Source organism: Nicotiana sylvestris, chromosome 4, assembly GCF_000393655.2.
Source record: "Nicotiana sylvestris chromosome 4, ASM39365v2, whole genome shotgun sequence".
Taxonomy (NCBI): Eukaryota; Viridiplantae; Streptophyta; class Magnoliopsida; order Solanales; family Solanaceae; genus Nicotiana; species Nicotiana sylvestris.
Window position 1 is genome coordinate 13,501,806 of NC_091060.1, and position 17,755 is coordinate 13,519,560.

The 17,755-nt window shown below is 38.8% G+C and overlaps 1 protein-coding gene and 1 long non-coding RNA gene across 2 annotated transcripts; one reads left to right on the forward strand and one right to left on the reverse strand.

Annotated features, from left to right (window-relative positions):
• Nucleotides 1-7,310: 7,310 nt before the first annotated feature.
• LOC138888976 (uncharacterized) lies at nt 7,311-7,705 on the forward strand. Its single transcript, XR_011406505.1, has 3 exons — nt 7,311-7,372; nt 7,463-7,528; nt 7,641-7,705. It is a non-coding gene; the product is annotated as an uncharacterized lncRNA (long non-coding RNA).
• Nucleotides 7,706-15,024: 7,319 nt separating this feature from the next.
• LOC104226560 (KH domain-containing protein At1g09660/At1g09670-like) lies at nt 15,025-16,348 on the reverse strand. The gene has a single exon (XM_009778587.2). The coding sequence runs from the start codon at nt 16,257-16,259 to the stop codon at nt 15,369-15,371; it is 891 nt and encodes a 296-aa protein (XP_009776889.1). The 5' UTR covers nt 16,260-16,348; the 3' UTR covers nt 15,025-15,368.
• Nucleotides 16,349-17,755: the final 1,407 nt, after the last annotated feature.

Below are 17,755 nucleotides of genomic sequence, written 5' to 3' on the forward strand. Positions count from 1 at the left end.
ACCTACAAAAATTTTAAACAAATATTAGAACTGAACCTACAACTTTAGAAGTATAATGAATTTAGTTTAACACTAAAAACTTTAAATATTTAATCTAAATTCTGAATTCGATTCTAACGATATAGATAAGTTGCCTCTGTACCAATTGGTGAAGAACCTGAGAAAATAGAGACACAATAATAGACAGGTTTCAAAGATATTGCAGTTGGAAACATAAGGATCAACCTTTACTAATATCTTAAATGGCTTGAGAAAGTGGTTATAACATGTCATTGTGTATCTTTATTGGTTTCTTTATGCATTTAGGTGCGCTGAATATTAAACAGGGATTGAAAGCAGAGGCGAACCCAGAATTTAAAAATCGGGGTACACTTTTGGATTCAACCAAAATCTACTTTGTATATAAGGTGTCCATTACTAGTATATCATTATTTTCTAAGGACATATACAAGTATACATGAAATTTTTGCCGAACTTTATGGATACCGATGACCCTTCTCGGTATAGCGTAGGTCCGCCTCTGATTGAAAGAGTACTGGTAGGAGTCGTTTGGTAAGATGCACTAGGGAAAATAGTATATGTATTAGTTTTGGTATTATTAATCCTTTGTTTGGTAGTGTTTTTCAACTTATGTATAACTAATACTTATATTACACCATATTTAGTATTATTCTTATACGTAGCAAACCAGACATTAGCAATACATAGTTTTTAATACATGGATAAGTATGTATAAAGATAGAACCGCTCTTTCAAAACCTTTTCCAACATTTTTGCAGTGTATTTTTGTAAACAAATAATTTTTAAAAGAAATTATGCTATGCATATTATTTTTAATATACCAAACCAAGCAGTCAATAAGTAATAATTTCAATATAACTAATCCCAACATTATTATAATCATATTCTTAGCATTATTATGCATCCTATTCGGTATTATTCTTATATGCCCTGCCAAACTACCTTAAAGCACAATTGAATGATGAATGGTCAGTAATTCCACCATGTCAAACATCAAATAAACTTTTCAACAGTGGTAATTTGGCTCTATTACTAAGTTTTAAGGTTTAGGTTGGTACTCCCCTTTGATATTCAGAAGTGATACTTTAACTTACTAAACTTTTTATACCTGATTAACTATCTAATAACCATTGTTACTAATTTATTATGAACAATTTCTTCTAATTATCTTTAATGTAATTTGATGCAAAAAGGGATCTCTACGACAACCTGTTGAACTTCTGAAATCTACTAGCAATTGCCATTGTACTTTCCTCAAGTTGTGCTATTTTCCTGCAAAAAAAAAAGGCAAAAAGGTCTCCCGGTCACTTAAACTTGCACCCAATTATCAGCCCGGTAAACAAACTTATAACTTTTCCATATGAACTCTTCAATTTGAGCATAAGTGAACTAATAAACACCTCCAACTGTTTGAATCATAACACGTGCATTACAATTTCACAAACGGGACAACTCAATCAGCAATAAACGAATTATAACCTGCCATGTGTTATTTTTGACCTAAAGACCCTAAAACACTCATTTTTCGGTTGTCTCTCTCAAAGAACTCTACATTTTCAATCGTTATGCTCAAATAAAGTCTGCTCAAATGGAGGGAACGATTGTCATAGTTACTGGACAATCTTTTTCCAATCGTCTTCCTCTGTGAACGATTGGAACGTAAAAATCTTTTTCAAATGGAGTGAACGATTTGAGTATGCTCAAATGGATTGTCATCGTTCTACCTCTATGGTACTTACTGGAATATATTATAGCTCCAAAAACCTAGTGGAACCAGTGCCAAATATAGTACATAGAATCAGATTCAATAATTTAAGCCAACTCTGAATAAAGTAAAGAAAATACAGAGCAAAATGGTGTCCTATTATTCATAGATTTTCTGTCTTCAAAAAATCTTTTTCCTCTCCCGTCGTTATTCTTCCTTTTTCTTTTATTTTTTTCGTTAACACTCACTTTGCTTTGGAACTATGAACGACGGAACATACAGAGGAAGAGGAAAAAGAGTTTTCTTTTGTGTCAAGACAGAAGAAGAAGGAAGGAAAGGGGAAGTGTTAACGAAAAAAATAAAAGAAAAGGAAGAGATAAGAGGACTGTGATGAGAGGGGTAACGAAGAAGATGAGGAGGCATTTGAGTTTTTCTTTTCACTTTTAGTTTTTATCTTTTTTTAGTATTTTTTATTCCAATAATCTGAATTCACGCATCTAATTCGTGTGATTGGCACACACTATTGCCACATGACACACGACGTTGCCATGGTCAACGGCGAGAGGTATTTAATAATACTTATCCTCTCAAGTTTGAGTACCTAAATGGAAAAGTTGTAAGTTTATTTACCGGGATGACAATTATGTGCAAGTTTAAGTGGCCAAAAGGTCTTTTTGGCAAGAAAATTTCCCTCCGTTTCAATTTAGATAACACACTTTCTTTATTAGTCCATTCAAAAAAGAATGACACATTTCTATAGTTAGGAACAATTCAACTGTAAACTTTTTATTTTACATATTTTACCCCTAGTGAGAAGCTTTTATACCCACACAAATGTCATGGTCTCACAAAGCTTTTGCCCTGTAAGCTTTTAGTACTACATATTTCAGAAGTCTTATGTTTTTCCTTAAATTTTGTATAAAGTAAAACTACATCATCTAAATAGGAACAGAGAGAATATTTCATTTTGTGTTACGCGCTTTAGGAGAGTAAACTACACTCTCTATCTTATGTGGTGTCTCAAGAGTGTAATAATTTCACTTTGAACACATATATAGGGCAACAAGAATGTCCACGCCATCTTCAAGAATTTGGGCGACGGGCTCCAAATCGCTTATAAAATTTTGTGGGCTCGGATGCATACAGATGGCGTGGGCTATAGCACACGAAAATCTGGGAATCGGGCAGAATTCTAGTTTTATGGCCCTAAAACGTCAAAAATGAGGAATGATCGTGGCGAGGCAAAAATAATTGTTCCTTAGGTCATTTTTATGGTCTGAATTTTTTAGGCGATTCAGGTCCGGTCGCCTGGATGCATGCAAATGGCGTTGGCTATAGCACACGAAAATTTGGGAATCGGGTGGAATTCCAATTTTATGGCCCTAAAACGTCAAAAATGAGGAACAATCATGTCAAAGCGATGACTATTGTTCCTTAGGTCATTTTTTATTGTTCGGTAAAATTTTAGGCTATTCAGGTTTGATCGCTCGGATGCATGCAGATAACGTGGGCTATAGTAGTCGAAAATTTGGGAATTAGGTGGAATTCCAGTTTTATGGCCCTAAAACACCAAAATACGAGGAACAATCAAGGTGAGGCGATGACTATTGTTCCTTAGGTCATTTTTTATGGTCTGGCGAAATTTAGGCAAATCAAGTCTGGTCGCCCGGATGCATGCAGATGCATAGGTTATAACATACGAAAATAAGAGAATCGGGTGAAATTTCAGTTTTATGGACCTAAAACGCCAAAAAATGAGGAACCGCCGTGGCGAGGCAATTACTATTATTCTTTAGCTCGTTTTTGATAGTCTGACAAAATTTTAGGCAATTCGAGTCCGGTCACCTGGATGTATGCAGATGGCATAGGTTGTAGCACGCGAAAATTAGGGAATCAGGCGGAATTCTAGTTGTATGGCACTAAAACACCAAAAAATGAGGAATGGTCATGGCGAGGCGATGACTATTGTTCCTTACGTCGTTTTTGATAGCCGAGCAAATTTTCAGGTGATTCGGGTCCGGTCACCTGGATGCATGCAGATCGTGTGGGCTATAGGAGTCAAAAATCTAGGAATTAGGCGGAATTTCAGTTTTATGGCCTTAAAATGCTAAAAAAATGAGGAACAGTCATAGCGAGGCAATAACTGTTGTTCCTTAGGTCGAATTTGATTTTTCAAAAATTTTCTAGGTGATGTTCTCCCATATGCTTGTAGATGGCGTGGACTATAATACATGAAAATTTAGAAAACGGGTGAAATTCCAGTTTTCTGGCCCTAAAACGCCAAAAATGAGGAACGGTCATGGCGAGGTGATGATTATTGTTCCTTAGGTCGTTTTTGATAGTCCAGCAAAATTTTGGGTTATTTGGTCCGGTCGGCAGAATGCATGCATATGGTGTGGGCTATAGTAGACGAGAATCTAGGAATTAGGTGAAATTTCGTTTTATGGCCCTGAAACTAGGAGTGGGCATAAAATCCGAAAAACCGAATTACAAACCGAACCGAATTAAATTGGTATTTCGGTTTCGGTTTTTTCGGTATTTCGATCTAATTCGGTATTGCAATTTCGATATTTCGGTACGGTCCTCGGTATTAGAAATTTGAAATTCCGGTATACCGAAATATTGAAATACCATTTTTTTAAAATACATTTTCTTATTGCGGATTGCCCAAGTCCACTGCCCTAGCCCAACCCATCGCCCCTGCCCACTCTAATAATTTTATAATTCCAACTTCCCAGCGCCTCAGCCCATTGCCCCATCCCACTCTAAAAAGATTAGGGCTAATTCGTTAGGTACTGAAAGTCAGATACAGTTGACTGAGTAGGCGATTAGGGAATTAGGCGATTTCCGAGCTCGATTCGATTCCTCAGTCCTCAGTCCTCACTCCTCAAAAATTTCGGGCAAACGAAGACGCTACTGTTGCGAACTTGTGATAGTTTCAATTTTCGAAGGTATGTTTCTACTTGCTTTTTTTTGGTTGTTGACTTGCTTTAGCAGATGAGTTAGAGGTGAAGAGGATTTATTTTGTTATTCATTTTTCTTTCTGAAATTAATGTATTTTTCTATATGTGGCAAAAGAAGTATAAATTCTAACTTATTGATCAGTGCAAGGTATACTTGGTAACTCCATTGACATTGAGTATGCCAGTTCTTATCAGTGTGCCGAAAGAGTAAAAACCCAAAAAACAGAGAGTGTGTGTGTTCTGAAATCGTGTTTCAAATATTTTAAAGAAAGTTGCTAGCGAAAATGGAAAGAATAAAGATCCTTCCTTCCTTGGTGTTTTGAAGAGAAATCCTAATCTTTTCTTTACCTTATAGTCAGAATATGAGCTCTAATTGACTTGCACGTTCAACGGTTCAAGACTTTATGGGGTTCATTATTTTAGAAATTTTGGTAGCACTTGTAGCCCGTAGGGAGAAGCAGAAACATGGTAGTTGAAGCTACTTATAGCTAGTTTGAAATAACTAAAATCTAAAAATGCACTCTCATATTTACATTCTCTCAGCATTACTGATAGCAAGGTGGTTAATTTGTTGATTGTTAATTTATGTTTATATTTGTTTAATTTTGTATAGATGAAAGATACAAGTAAAGTAAGTGATATTGGTTCTAGTGAAAGTTTACCTATTACGGTAGATAGTAACACCAACTCCATTGATACTCAAGATTCCAAGAAAAGGAAAACCATGCAACCTAGGTTTGACGTTTGGAACCATTTTGATAAATTTGAGGTTAATGGGGTTGGGAAAACACGGTGTCGATATTGTAAACAAGCTTATGTTGCTAATTCATCTAAGAATGGAACAACAGGATTGAAGAATCATTTGCTTAGATGCAAAGAATACCCACTTAACATTACTCAAGATAATAGTCAAACAAAGATAAATTTTCAACCTTGCCAAAATGATGAAAGATCAATTTGAAAGTTTGATCAAAAAGTGGTTAGGGGGGCCTTAATTGAGATGATAGTTATTGATGAACTACCATTTAGCTTTGTAGAAAATGAAGGCTTTATGAAGTTTATGAGAAAAACTCAACCACTATTTCGTCTTCTTTCTCGTAGAACAATAACAAGGAATTGTTATGAAGTTTACGGTGAATTGAGGCAAAATCTAAGAAGTTCTTTTAGAGAAGCACAACTAAAAATTTGCCTAACAACAGACACTTGGACTTCATTACAAAGAATAAATTATATGTGTTTGACAGCCCACTTCATTGATAGGGATTGGAAGTTGCATAAAAGAATACTAAATTTTTGCCCTATCACTAGTCATAAGGGTGAAGAGATGGCTAAAGATATTAGGGATTGTTTGCTTGAATGGAAATTAGACAAGGTTTTCACTATTACCGTGGACAATGCTTCTTCAAATGATGTCACTGTCAAAGAATTGTCTAAACAGTTAGATATGTGGAAAACTAATATGATGAGTGGTAAACATCTTCATGTGAGATGCATGGCTCATATACTAAATCTAATTGTGCAAGATGGTTTGAAAGAACTTGATGCTTCTGTGACACGTGTTAGAAATATTGTGAGGTATGTGAGATCTTCGCCTGCAAGGACCTTAAAGTTTAAACAGTGTTGTGCACATGTAAAGGTAGAATGTACCAAAACGTTGTGTTTGGATGTTCCTACCAGGTGGAATTCCACCTATTTGATGTTGGATACAGCTCAACACTTTGAAAAAGCCTTTGACAAGTTGCATCTTTTTGATGATGGATTTTCTGCTTATCAATGTTCTCATCTTTGTGAAGATGGTAGTAATGCACGTCCTCTTGAATCTAATGATTGGGTGAATGTGAGGAATGTGATAGAGTTTCTTGCAAGATTTCACGAGCTAACTAAAAAAGTTTCAGGTTCACGTTATGTCACTTGTAATTCTCATTTTGAGGATGTATCTGAACTTTATTGTCATTTGAAAATGTGTTTAGCTAGTGAGGATGAGCATTTGAGAAAAATGGCTCAGCAAATGCAAGAAAAGTTCAAGAAGTATTGGGGTGAGCCTGAAAAGATGAATAAAATGATTTTTATTGCTTCCGTCTTGGATCCACGTAACAAATTTGAATATGTTGAGGGAGCACTTGAAGAACTTTTTGGGGAGGAAAAAGGGAAGAAAATAAATGCTGAGGTGTATGCTTATATGAATTCTTTGTTTGGAGAGTATCTAAAAAAGTATTCAACCGAATCTTGTCCTCAATCTCCATCTAGTTCTACTTCATCTAACAACACATCTAATACACCTAGTAGGAGTGTTATAAGTGCATCAAAAATAAGGACTGAGCTTAGCTTGAAGAAACAAAAGGAAGATAATGGAAGTGGGGTGCTAAATTAGAGTTGGATAAATACATTAGTGAAGAACAAAAGCCTTTTAGTGAAGAATTTGATATCTTGAGTTGGTGGAAAACACATGCTCCTAGATTTCCTATTCTTTCGGAGTTGGCTCGTGATGTGTTGGCAATTCCAATTTCTAGTGTGGCGTCGGAATGCACGTTTAGCACTGGTGGCCGCATTCTTGATTTATTTAGGAGTTCATTGACTCCTAAATATGTGCAAGCTCTTATTTGTGTTCAAGATTGGCTTAGAGAAGAGAAGAATCCTATTAGTGTTGAAGAAGACTTGAAGTATCTTGAGGAACTCGAGCTTGGTAAGCTTTAATATTTTGTGTGTATTTTAATTCAAAATAATATATCATGCTTTTTCATTTGTATGACATATTTGGTCGTATTATCTTTAGATATGGAAAATAATGGAAGCACTACTAGCATTGTTTGATGTATAGTTGCAACTTGCATCTTGAGTGGTAAGTTTAATACTCTATTTGTTTGGTGATAATGATATACTTAATATTTTGTAGTTTTGTTTTATTATCATCAAAATATAATATTCTAACTTATGATTTATATTTTTTTTAGGTTCAAGTGCAATCATGCCCCGTGCTCCTGCTCAACGCTCCGATATTTGGGAATACTTTGTGGTGAAAGAAGATAACGGAGAAGTTCGCAAAGTAGAGTGCAAACATTGTGGTATACACAATTGAACCAAAATAAGAAATACCGAACCGTACCGAAATATTTTGGTATGATATTTGGTATACACAATTGATAAACTGAATACCGAACCGAAATTCTTAAATACCGAATGCCCACCCCTACCTGAAACGCTAAAAAATGAGGAACGGTCATGGCGAGACAATGACTATTGTTTCTTAGGTCATTTTTTATGGTGCGGCAAATTTTTTAGGCGATTCGGGTCCGGTCGCGGAGCAGTTTTTACCCGATTTAGGGTCAGGATCGATTTTCACAGAGAGCTAAAATTTGAAATCGAGTATCTATCTAGTGTAGAGTTGCGTAAGTGTTCCAAATTGCACTTTTACTCATTTTTGGGGTTTTCTTTTTTACTTCTATTACTATCAAAATACAAATGGTAAATACAACTAGATTGAGCTAAGAGTTAAACTAAAAAGGGTTGTTCAAATGGTTTAAAAGGCACTAGGGTAATGACTTTCACCTAGATGGTTAATTGACTGGTAATTGAATCTAAGACACGATTGACATAATTAGGGAGTATGATATAACCATTGCATGATATTACCCACTATACACCCCTCGGTGGTTCAAGTGATTTTGCCCGATTTGACTTTCTCAAGACCAATTGGGTATGCAAATATGCACAAGCAACTAGGGTTCAAGTCGGGTATTACTCTCTCGAGGTTTAACCCTTTAATTGAGACTATCAATCTCTTGAGTATGCCCTAATTCCTTGTTGGACCAATTTCGGAGACTTAGGCTCTCTTTCTCAAGAAGAGCCCTAGTCAACTAAACACAAACTAGTGTTTGCAACCACTAGTTCAGCAATTAACCATGAAATTGGTATCAAACACCCATAGTCAATCTAGCCTTAAAATACACGACCCATCAATTACCCACACTAGGGTTGAGCCACAACCCTAGCTTATGGGTCTAGCTACTCATAATTAAAGAAGAAAAGCAAGAAATAGATGAAGAATAACTCATATTAATTAATCACCAAGGTAAATAACAAGATTTATTGATGAAAAGTAGATAAAATTTCCCAAAATGGCTAAAAAAGGCGAACCCACGAGCGCAACTACGTATCAAAACTATCTCATACCCTAAAAATGGGAAAATAAATTATTTATACTAAGCTAAAAGTTCTGGACAAAAATGCCCCTGCGGGGTTAGTGCAGACCGCACAAAATGGTGTGCGGCTGCACTAGAGCTCTGAACTTGAAAATACAGCTCTCTGAACTTAGGCAATGCGGACCGCACATAATGGACTGCAGCCGCATAGGCTTCTAGTGCGGTCCGCATAAAATGGACCGCGAACCGCATATGCTTCAATCCTCAAATATGGCACCTCTCTGATCTTGGGTTCTGCGGACCGCACTAAATCGAGTGCGGCCGCATTGCCTTCAGTGCGGACCGCACAAAACCTAGTGCGTCCGTATTGCAGCTTTGCCTGGAAATCCACCTCTCTGAATCTCCTAATACGGACCGCACAGAATGGTGTGCGACCGCACTGGGCCTGCTTTGCCTGAGCTTGTCTTGTTGTTGGCACTTGTGCAGGTTTCACTCCTTTTGAGCTGATTTTTGACATCTTGTCACTTTGTTGATCAAACCTACAATCAAGCATAACTTGTGATCATTGTAAGAATCAAGAAGGAGTATAAAATGTATTAAAATCCCTAGTTATCATTACCTCCCAAGAAGCACCTGATTTAACGTCGCGGCACGACGCAGGTTACCATCAATCACTTGAGATGGATCATTGCCACCATGTGGCTGTCATCAAACTTGCCAAGATAGTGCTTGACTCTGTTCCCATTAACTCTGAAGATCTCACCATTTTTTTCTCAAATCAAGAGCACCAAATGGAGTCACAAGCACCACTTCAAAAGGTCTACTCCATTTTGACTTAAGCTTTCCCGGAATCAGTCGTAACCGAGAGTTGAACAAGAGAACCAAATCACCTACTTTGAACTCCTTGCCACGAGCATACTTGTCATGTAAATACTTCATCTTGTCCTTATATAAGGACGAGATGGAATAAGCATGAAACCGGAACTTATCAAGCTCATTAAGTTGCTCCACCCGAAGATTTGCTGCAACATCCCATTTAAGATTTAACTTCCTCAAAGCCCACATGGCCTTGTGCTCTAACTCAACCAGTAGATGGAAAGCTTTCCCAAACACCAACCAGTATGGAGACATACCAATCAGAGTCTTGCAAGCAGTCCTGTAAGCCCACAAAGCATCATCTAATTTCTTTGACCAGTCAGTTCTATTTGCATTGACGGTCTTTGACAATATGCTCTTAATCTACCCGTTGAAGAACTCAACTTTCCCACTAGCCTGAGGATGATAAGGGGTTGAAACCTTATGATTGGCACCATACCTTGCAAGCAAAGTATCAAATGCCTTATTGCAGAAATGAGAACCCCCATCACTGATGATTGCTCGAGGAGTGCCAAAGCGAATAAATATACTCTTCTTGAGAAAAGACACAACACTCTGGGCCTCATTATTGGGTAAAGCCACGACCTCAACGCACTTGGAAACATAATCAACGGCCACCAGAATGTATGTGTTACCACATGTACTTACAAAAGGTCCCATGAAGTTGATGCCCCACACATCAAATATGTCAACCTCAAGAATAGTGGTGAGAGGCATTTCATCCTTCTTTGAAATTCTACCAGCTCTCTGGCACTCATCACATCTCTTCACAAGATTACCCGTATCCTTGTACAATGTTGGCCAATAAAATCCATAGCTAAGCACCTTTGAAGTCGTCGTTGCCTCACCATGGTGACCATAGTAGGGAGAGGAATGAAAATCATCAAGAATACTCAGTTGCTCCTCTTCTAGAACACATCTTCAGATCATACCATCATTGCAAATTTTGAACAAATAAGGCTCATCCCAGTAGTAGTCCAAGCTATCCCGTTTGAGCTTCTTCCTTTGGTTAGAAGAGAGCTCACACGGAACAATACTAGTCACAAGAAAGTTGGCAACATCCACAAACTAAGGCATGATATTCATAGATACGGAGAGGAGTTGCTCATCAGGGAATGAATCATTAATTTCAAGGCCATCACAAGGCCTCCCCTCTTCCTCCAAGCGGGACAAGTGTTCCGCCACTTGGTTTTCACTCCTTTCCGATCAATAATCTCAAGGTCAAACTCTTGAATTAATAGAACCCATCTCATCAACCTCGCCTTGGAATCCTTCTTTGTCATCAAGTAGCGGAGTGCTTCATGGTCAGTATGAACTATTACCTTGGGCCCCATGAGATAAGGCCTAAATTTCTCCATTGCAAACACAATTTCTAGCAACTCTTTTTCCATCACCGTGTAATTCACTTGAGCATCATTCATTCTCTTGCTTGCATAATACACCGGGTGAAACATCTTGTTGACTCTTTGACCCAAGACAACTCCTACCGTAACGTCACTTGCATCACACATGAGCTCAAAAGGTAAGCTCCAATAGGGTGCGATAATAATGGGAGTGGTGTCAATTTGTACTTGAGAAATTCAAAATCCTTCATGCATTCATCATTAAACATGAACTTGGCATCCTTTTCTAATAACTTGCACAAAGGGTTCACTATCTTAGAAAAGTCTTTGATGAATCTTCGGTAGAACCCCGCATGTCTAAGAAAACTTCTAACCCCCTTGACAGAAGTAGGATGAGGAAGCTTTGAAATCATTTCAATTTTGGCCTTGTCCACCTCTATACCATGCTTTGAAATCTTATGGCCAAGGACAATACCCTCCTCGACCATAAAGTGGCATTTCTCCCAGTTAAGCACTAGATTTGTCTCCTCACATCGGGTCAACACTTTGTCAATGTTCCTCAAACACTCATCAAATGAGTCCCCTACGTCACTGAAATCATCCATAAATACCTCCAAAAAGTCCTCCACCGTGTCGATAAAAATAGCCATCATACATCGCTGGAAGGTAGCTGGTGCATTACACAAACCAAAAGGCATCCTAGAAAATGCAAAGGTGCCATACGGACACGTGAAGGTTGATTTCTCTAGATCTTCCGAAGCAATCAAAATCTGGTTGTAACCTGAGTATCCATCCAAAAAACAGTAGAAGACACGCCCAACAAGTATATCCAGCATCTGGTCAAGAAATGGCAATGGAAACTGATCCTTGCGGGTAACTTTATTCAGCTTCTGGTAGTCCATGCATACCCTCCATCCGGTGACAGTCCTGGTGGGAATCAACTCATTCTGCTCATTGGTAACTACAGTCATACCACCCTTTTTTGGCACATATTGCACCGGCAAAGTCCAAGAACTATCTGAGATGGGGTACACAACCCTTTTATCTAGCCACTTGATCACCTCATTTTTGACAACCTCTTGTATAAACTCGTTCAACCTCCTTTGATGTTCCACAGAGGGTTTGGCATCATCTTCAAGTATGATCTTGTGCATGAAAAAGGCAGGGCTTATTCCCTGAATATTAGCTAGAGTCCATCCAATTGCCTTCTTTTTTCTTTGGAGCACCTCCAGTGTCGTATCTACCTGCACGTTAGTAAGACAAGACGAAAGAATAACAAGTAAAGTTGAACTAGGGCCTAAGAATTCATACCTAAGATGTGAGGGCAAAGGCTTCAACTCCAAAACGGGAGGTTCCTCAATTGAGGGCTTTGTTGGTGGAGTCTTTCTATTCTCAAGATCCAAAGAGAGCTTTCGAGGCTCATAAGAGTAAGAGCCATTCCATGTAAAGTATTGACACACTCCACCCCGACTTCATCCTTATTGACATCAAGGTTCAACAATACTGCTTTTAGAGGATCCTCCACATTGATAAGTGCACTAGTATCATCAACTATCACTTCCGTGACAAGATCCACAAAAGAGCACACTTCAGTACTGTTGGGCTGCTTCATTGATTTGCACACATGAAAGACCACTTTTTCATCACCCACCCGGAAGGTGAGCTCCCCTGCTTTCACATCAACCAATGGCTTCCCAATTGCAAGGAAAGGTCTTCCTAATATGATCGGAACCTCATAATCAACCTCGCAGTCCAAAATCACAAAGCTAGCAGGTAAAATAAACTTGTCCTCCCGAACAAGGACATCATCAATAATACCAAGAGGCCTCTTTATTATTCTATCCGCCATTTGCAACCTCATTAAAGTGGGTCGCGGTTGACCAATACCCAAATTTTTGAACATGGAGTAAGGCATCAAATTGATGCTCGCTCCTAAGTCACACAATGCCTTTGCAAAATCGGCACTCCCAATGGTACATAGAATGGTGAAAGCGTTGGGATCTTCAAGTTTTGGAGCCATCGAATGCACAATTGCACTTACTTGATGAGTCATTTTGATGGTCTCACAATCCATGAATCTCTTTTTACTCACCAAGTCTTTCATGAATTTGGTGTAACCCGACATTTGATCAAGAGCTTCCATCAAAGGAACATTGATTGACAGGCTTTTTATCATCTCTATGAACTTCTTAAATTGGTTTTCATTCATTTTCTTCGCAAGCCATTGAGGGTAAGGTGGAGGAGGCCTTGGCAAGGGAGCCTTAGCCTTGGGCAACACCGTTTCCGGCATGTCTATCACGTGTTCCCTAGACGGGTTCATAATTATGCCCTGATCCCCTATTAATTGCTTTCCCCGTATTTTTTTCTGCTTTTTTGATTTGTCGGGATGTTTGGTTTTGAGTTTCGGAGAGTTTTGGGACACTTAGTCCCTAAATGAGAGTTTATGTTTTAGAAATTGGATCGAAGTCGGAGCAGTGTAAAGACGGGCTTGGAATAGAATTCCGTTGGTTTCGTTAGCTTCGTTGGGTGATTTTGGGCTTAGGGGCGTGTTCGGATTATGTTTTGGAGTTCCGCAGATAATTTAGGCTTGAAATGCCAAAAGTTGAATTTTTTGAAGTTTCCGGTTTGATAGTGAAATTTTGATATTGGGGTCGGAATGAAATTCTGGAAGTTGGAGTAGCTTCATAGTGTTAAATGTGATGTGCTTGCAAAATTTTAGGTCATTCAGACGAGGTTGATAGACTTTTTGATCGAAAACGTTATTTGAGAGTTTTGGAGTTCTTAGGCTTGAATCCTATGTTAAATTGGTATTTTGATGTTGTTTTAAGCGTTTCGAATGTTGGAACAAGTTTGAATTATGTTTTAGGATTGGTTGGCATGTTTGGTTGAGGTCCCGGGGGCCTCGGGTATGTTTCGGATGCTCAACGGGTCATTTTGGAACTTAGAGAAATTGTAGAAAATTGCAGCAGCCCAATTCTGGTTTCCTACTTCGCGTTCGCGAGTGGGGTCTCGCGTTTGCGAAAAGGAGCTGGGGCTGGGGCTGAGGGAGGTTTAATGCTTCGCGTTCGCGATGCTTTCCCCGTGTTTGTTTCTACTATTTTGATTTGTCGGGATGTTTGGTTTTGAGTTTCGGAGAGTTTTGGGACACTTAGTACCTAAATGAGAGTTTAAGTTTTAGAAATTGGATCGTAGTCGGAGCAGTGTAAAAACGGCCTCAGAATGAAATTTCCTTGGTTCCGTTAGCTCTGTTGAATGATTTCCACGTTAGGGGCGTGTTTGGACTATGTTTTGGAGGTGTGTAGCTCCGTAGTGTTGAATGTGGTGTGCTTGCAAAATTTCAGGTCATTCGGACGAGGTTTGATAGATTTTCCGATCGAAAGCGTAATTTGAGAGTTTTGGAGTTCTTAGGCTTGAATCCTATGTTAAATTGGTGTATTGATGTTGTTTTGAGCGTTCCAAAGGTTGGAACAAGTTTGAATGATGTTTTAGGATTGGTTGACATGTTTGGTTGAGGTCCCTGGGGCCTCGGGTATATTTCGGATGCTCAACGGGTCATTTTAGAACTTAGAGAAATTGCAGAAATTTGAAGTAGCCCAGTTCTAGTTTCCTTCTTCGCATTCGCAAGTGGGGTCTCGCGTTTGCGAAGAGGAGCTAGGGCTGGGGGAGGTTTAATGCTTCGCGTTCGCGAAGTTTCTCCCGCGTTCGCGAAGTTGAGAGGTCTTATACCTACGCATTCCGATGGTGTTCCCGCGTTCGCGTAGGAGGAGGAGATTGTCCATCCCGTTCGTGACTAGGCATCACATTCGTGATAAAGAAAAGCTGGACCAAGCGAAGTTGTGCTTTGCGAATGCAAGGGTCCTTCCGCGTTCGCGAAGAAGGAAATACCTGGGCAAATTGTTTAAGTTCAAAATTGAGGGTTTAGCCATTTTTGTGAAAACTAGAGCTTGGGAGCTCGGATTTTTTTTATATCAAGCTTATGTTCTCAATATATTTATTCAGAAGTTAAAGCAGTTAGTCTGCATTAAAATAATACATGAAACAATGTGAGTATTCAATAAGAATGAAATTATTGTAATTGCTTTAACACATTGACCACTAAACCTAGATTAAGACTAAAGGTCAAAACCTCTAGGAAAGATGGTTACAGAAAAAAGCCATTAGACCTATCTAAAGAAGCTGCCTGGGGGATGCCTGCATTCCGTACCAGAAGCAGACTCAGAAGTCGTACTACTCAGGTGGATAAGCTATATTTTGGGCCTATCACTAGACAGGCAATCAACATTCCAGCAATTAGGGGTCCCCTGATGACCAAGAATAGGTGTTATCTTCCCGTCTTTGCTCGTTTCATTCCTGTATTACTAAATGGAGACATGCTAGGGCTCATTCGAGGATTCATGCTCGGGCTTTCTTCCCTTAATGTACCATTTAGCATGGACAATTCCCTTAGTTGTTGTTTCTTATAAACATCCATAGATTCATCCACAGGCTTTAAGAGGTTCTCTAGGATTGAAACTGCATGATCAATACGGGCGTCAATGATGTCTTCCGGAAATTCAGCCTCCACCAGGAGATGTAGTGGCTCTTTGAGGTGCTCATACCCAGGTTTATCTTTCAATTTCTCTTCATTGATAGAGTCCTTCACCGAGCCTTGACCTCTGATGTAGACTCTACATTCTGTAATGGCTTCAACCCTCTTTAGGGAATTCCCACGTGGTCCCAGAATTCGACCGACAAAATTATAATTTGGGAACTTCTCCACTGGAACATCCAGTCTTATGACTTTCTTCACAACAAGAGTGGTTGCAGTTCCCGGCACAACATGCCAATCCAGGGGGGAAGGTTGAAACAGAGCCATTTTCTGGAGGAGTCTGTTTTCCTCAGTTTGCATTGCACTCCATGCCCCTACATTTATCTGACCTCCATTCATCTGTTGACTGATCGATCTATGTGGACTCTCTTGTCCCATCCTTTCCTGATCTACAAACTGATTTGACAACAATGCCGATGCTCGCATGATTTCTTGGTTTAGAAGCCTACTGCATATAGGCAGTATCTGCATGAATGGCCCCAATTTTTGCCTCTCTCCCAATAAATCGGCCAAATATCTTTCACGATCTGTAAGAGAAGAAGACCTCTGAAGTGGATCATGGATTCTAGTAGGAGAGTACTGGAAATAACTCCCAGGGGGTATTCTATTCTCCATATTCATCATCTGATAAAAACCCAACTTTTCCCTAGGAACAGCTGTGTTGATGGTTAAGGAAAAAGATGAAGGTGGGGGAAGAGAAGCTGAAGTCTGCTTCCCCCTTGATTTGAGGGTTTGAGCGAGGTTTTGAGGGATTTTCAGAGATATCGATTGGGTAACAATTCTAAACTCCTTTTTGCTTGTAACCCATTAATCTAAACATGAATTCATCATTTAATTTCAGAATTTGTATGAAAATTGGGGGAAAGTTCTTAGACCAAAAATTCAAGTTTTGATTGAGGATTTGACATTGGATTTGGATAATTTTGGTATGGTTAGACTCGTGAGAGTATGAGGATTCTGAAAATATAAATTTTACCCGATTCCGCGATGTGGGCCCGAGGGGTGTTTTGGTCATTTTACCTAATTTCGTGTATTAACTTAGAAGTTATTTGTGGAATCAGTTACTTGAAGTTATATTTACATTATGCAATTGAATTGAATAGATTTGGGCCATTTGGAGTCGAGTACTCGTGGCAAGAACGTGGTTTCGAGTTGATTATTGAGCCAGTTCGAGGTAAGTGGCTTGCCTAAACTTGTGTAGGGGAAACTCCCTTAGGATTTGGTATTATTGATATTTGGAATACCTTGTACGTGAGGTGACGAGTGCGTACTTGTGCTAATTGTTGAAAATCCGATTTTCTTTAAGTAAATTTAATTATGTTCCTTTTCCTGTTTATACTACTTGCAATTTAAGCTTGTTGTTAGCTTAGAGAATCATGCCTAATTGACTTAATTGCTTTATTTGCTTAAACTGTCTTATTTGGACTACGTGAAGTATGTTAGGTTAGAAATACCTGTTAATCTTGGTGTAAAATTGAATTAAATTGTGTGTTTCTTCGTGTTGTTACTGCGTGTTTACTTTGGGATTACGGGGCGGTACCCCGGGAGATCCCCTGCACACACACACACACACACACACACACACACACACATATATATATATATATATATATATATATATATATATATATATATATATTTGTACTGTAGTGCGATATACCAAGAGATCCCCGGTGCGTATTGAGGATACCGAGAGATCCTTAACATAGATATTGAGGATACTAAAAGATCCTCGGGATACTAAGAGATCCTCGGGATACTGAGAGATCCCCGACATCCATATTGAGGATACTAAGAGATCCTCAGTTGTTATCTCTTTGTTGAGCTATACTTCCTTCCGTGATTATTTTGTTCCGTTGTAGTTGTTGTTGTTCTTTCTATTCTATGTTATTTCTTACTGTTGCACTTAATTTTACTGTCTTATTCTACACTGTCATTCCTTATATTTCATTTAATCTTAGTAGGGCCCTGACTTTCCTCGTCACTACCCGACCGAGGTTAGGCTTGACACTTATTGATTACCACTGTGGTGTACTCATGCCCTTTCTGTACATATTTTTCATGTGCAGATCTAGGTACTTCGACTCAGTCCTATCATCCTTGAGGTGAGGTGACTTTCC

Bases quoted from the DNA above. Each gene is read 5' to 3' on its own strand.
- LOC104226560 (XM_009778587.2), bottom strand. From the start codon at position 16,259: ATGATGAATATGGAGAATAGAATACCCCCTGGGAGTTATTTCCAGTAC.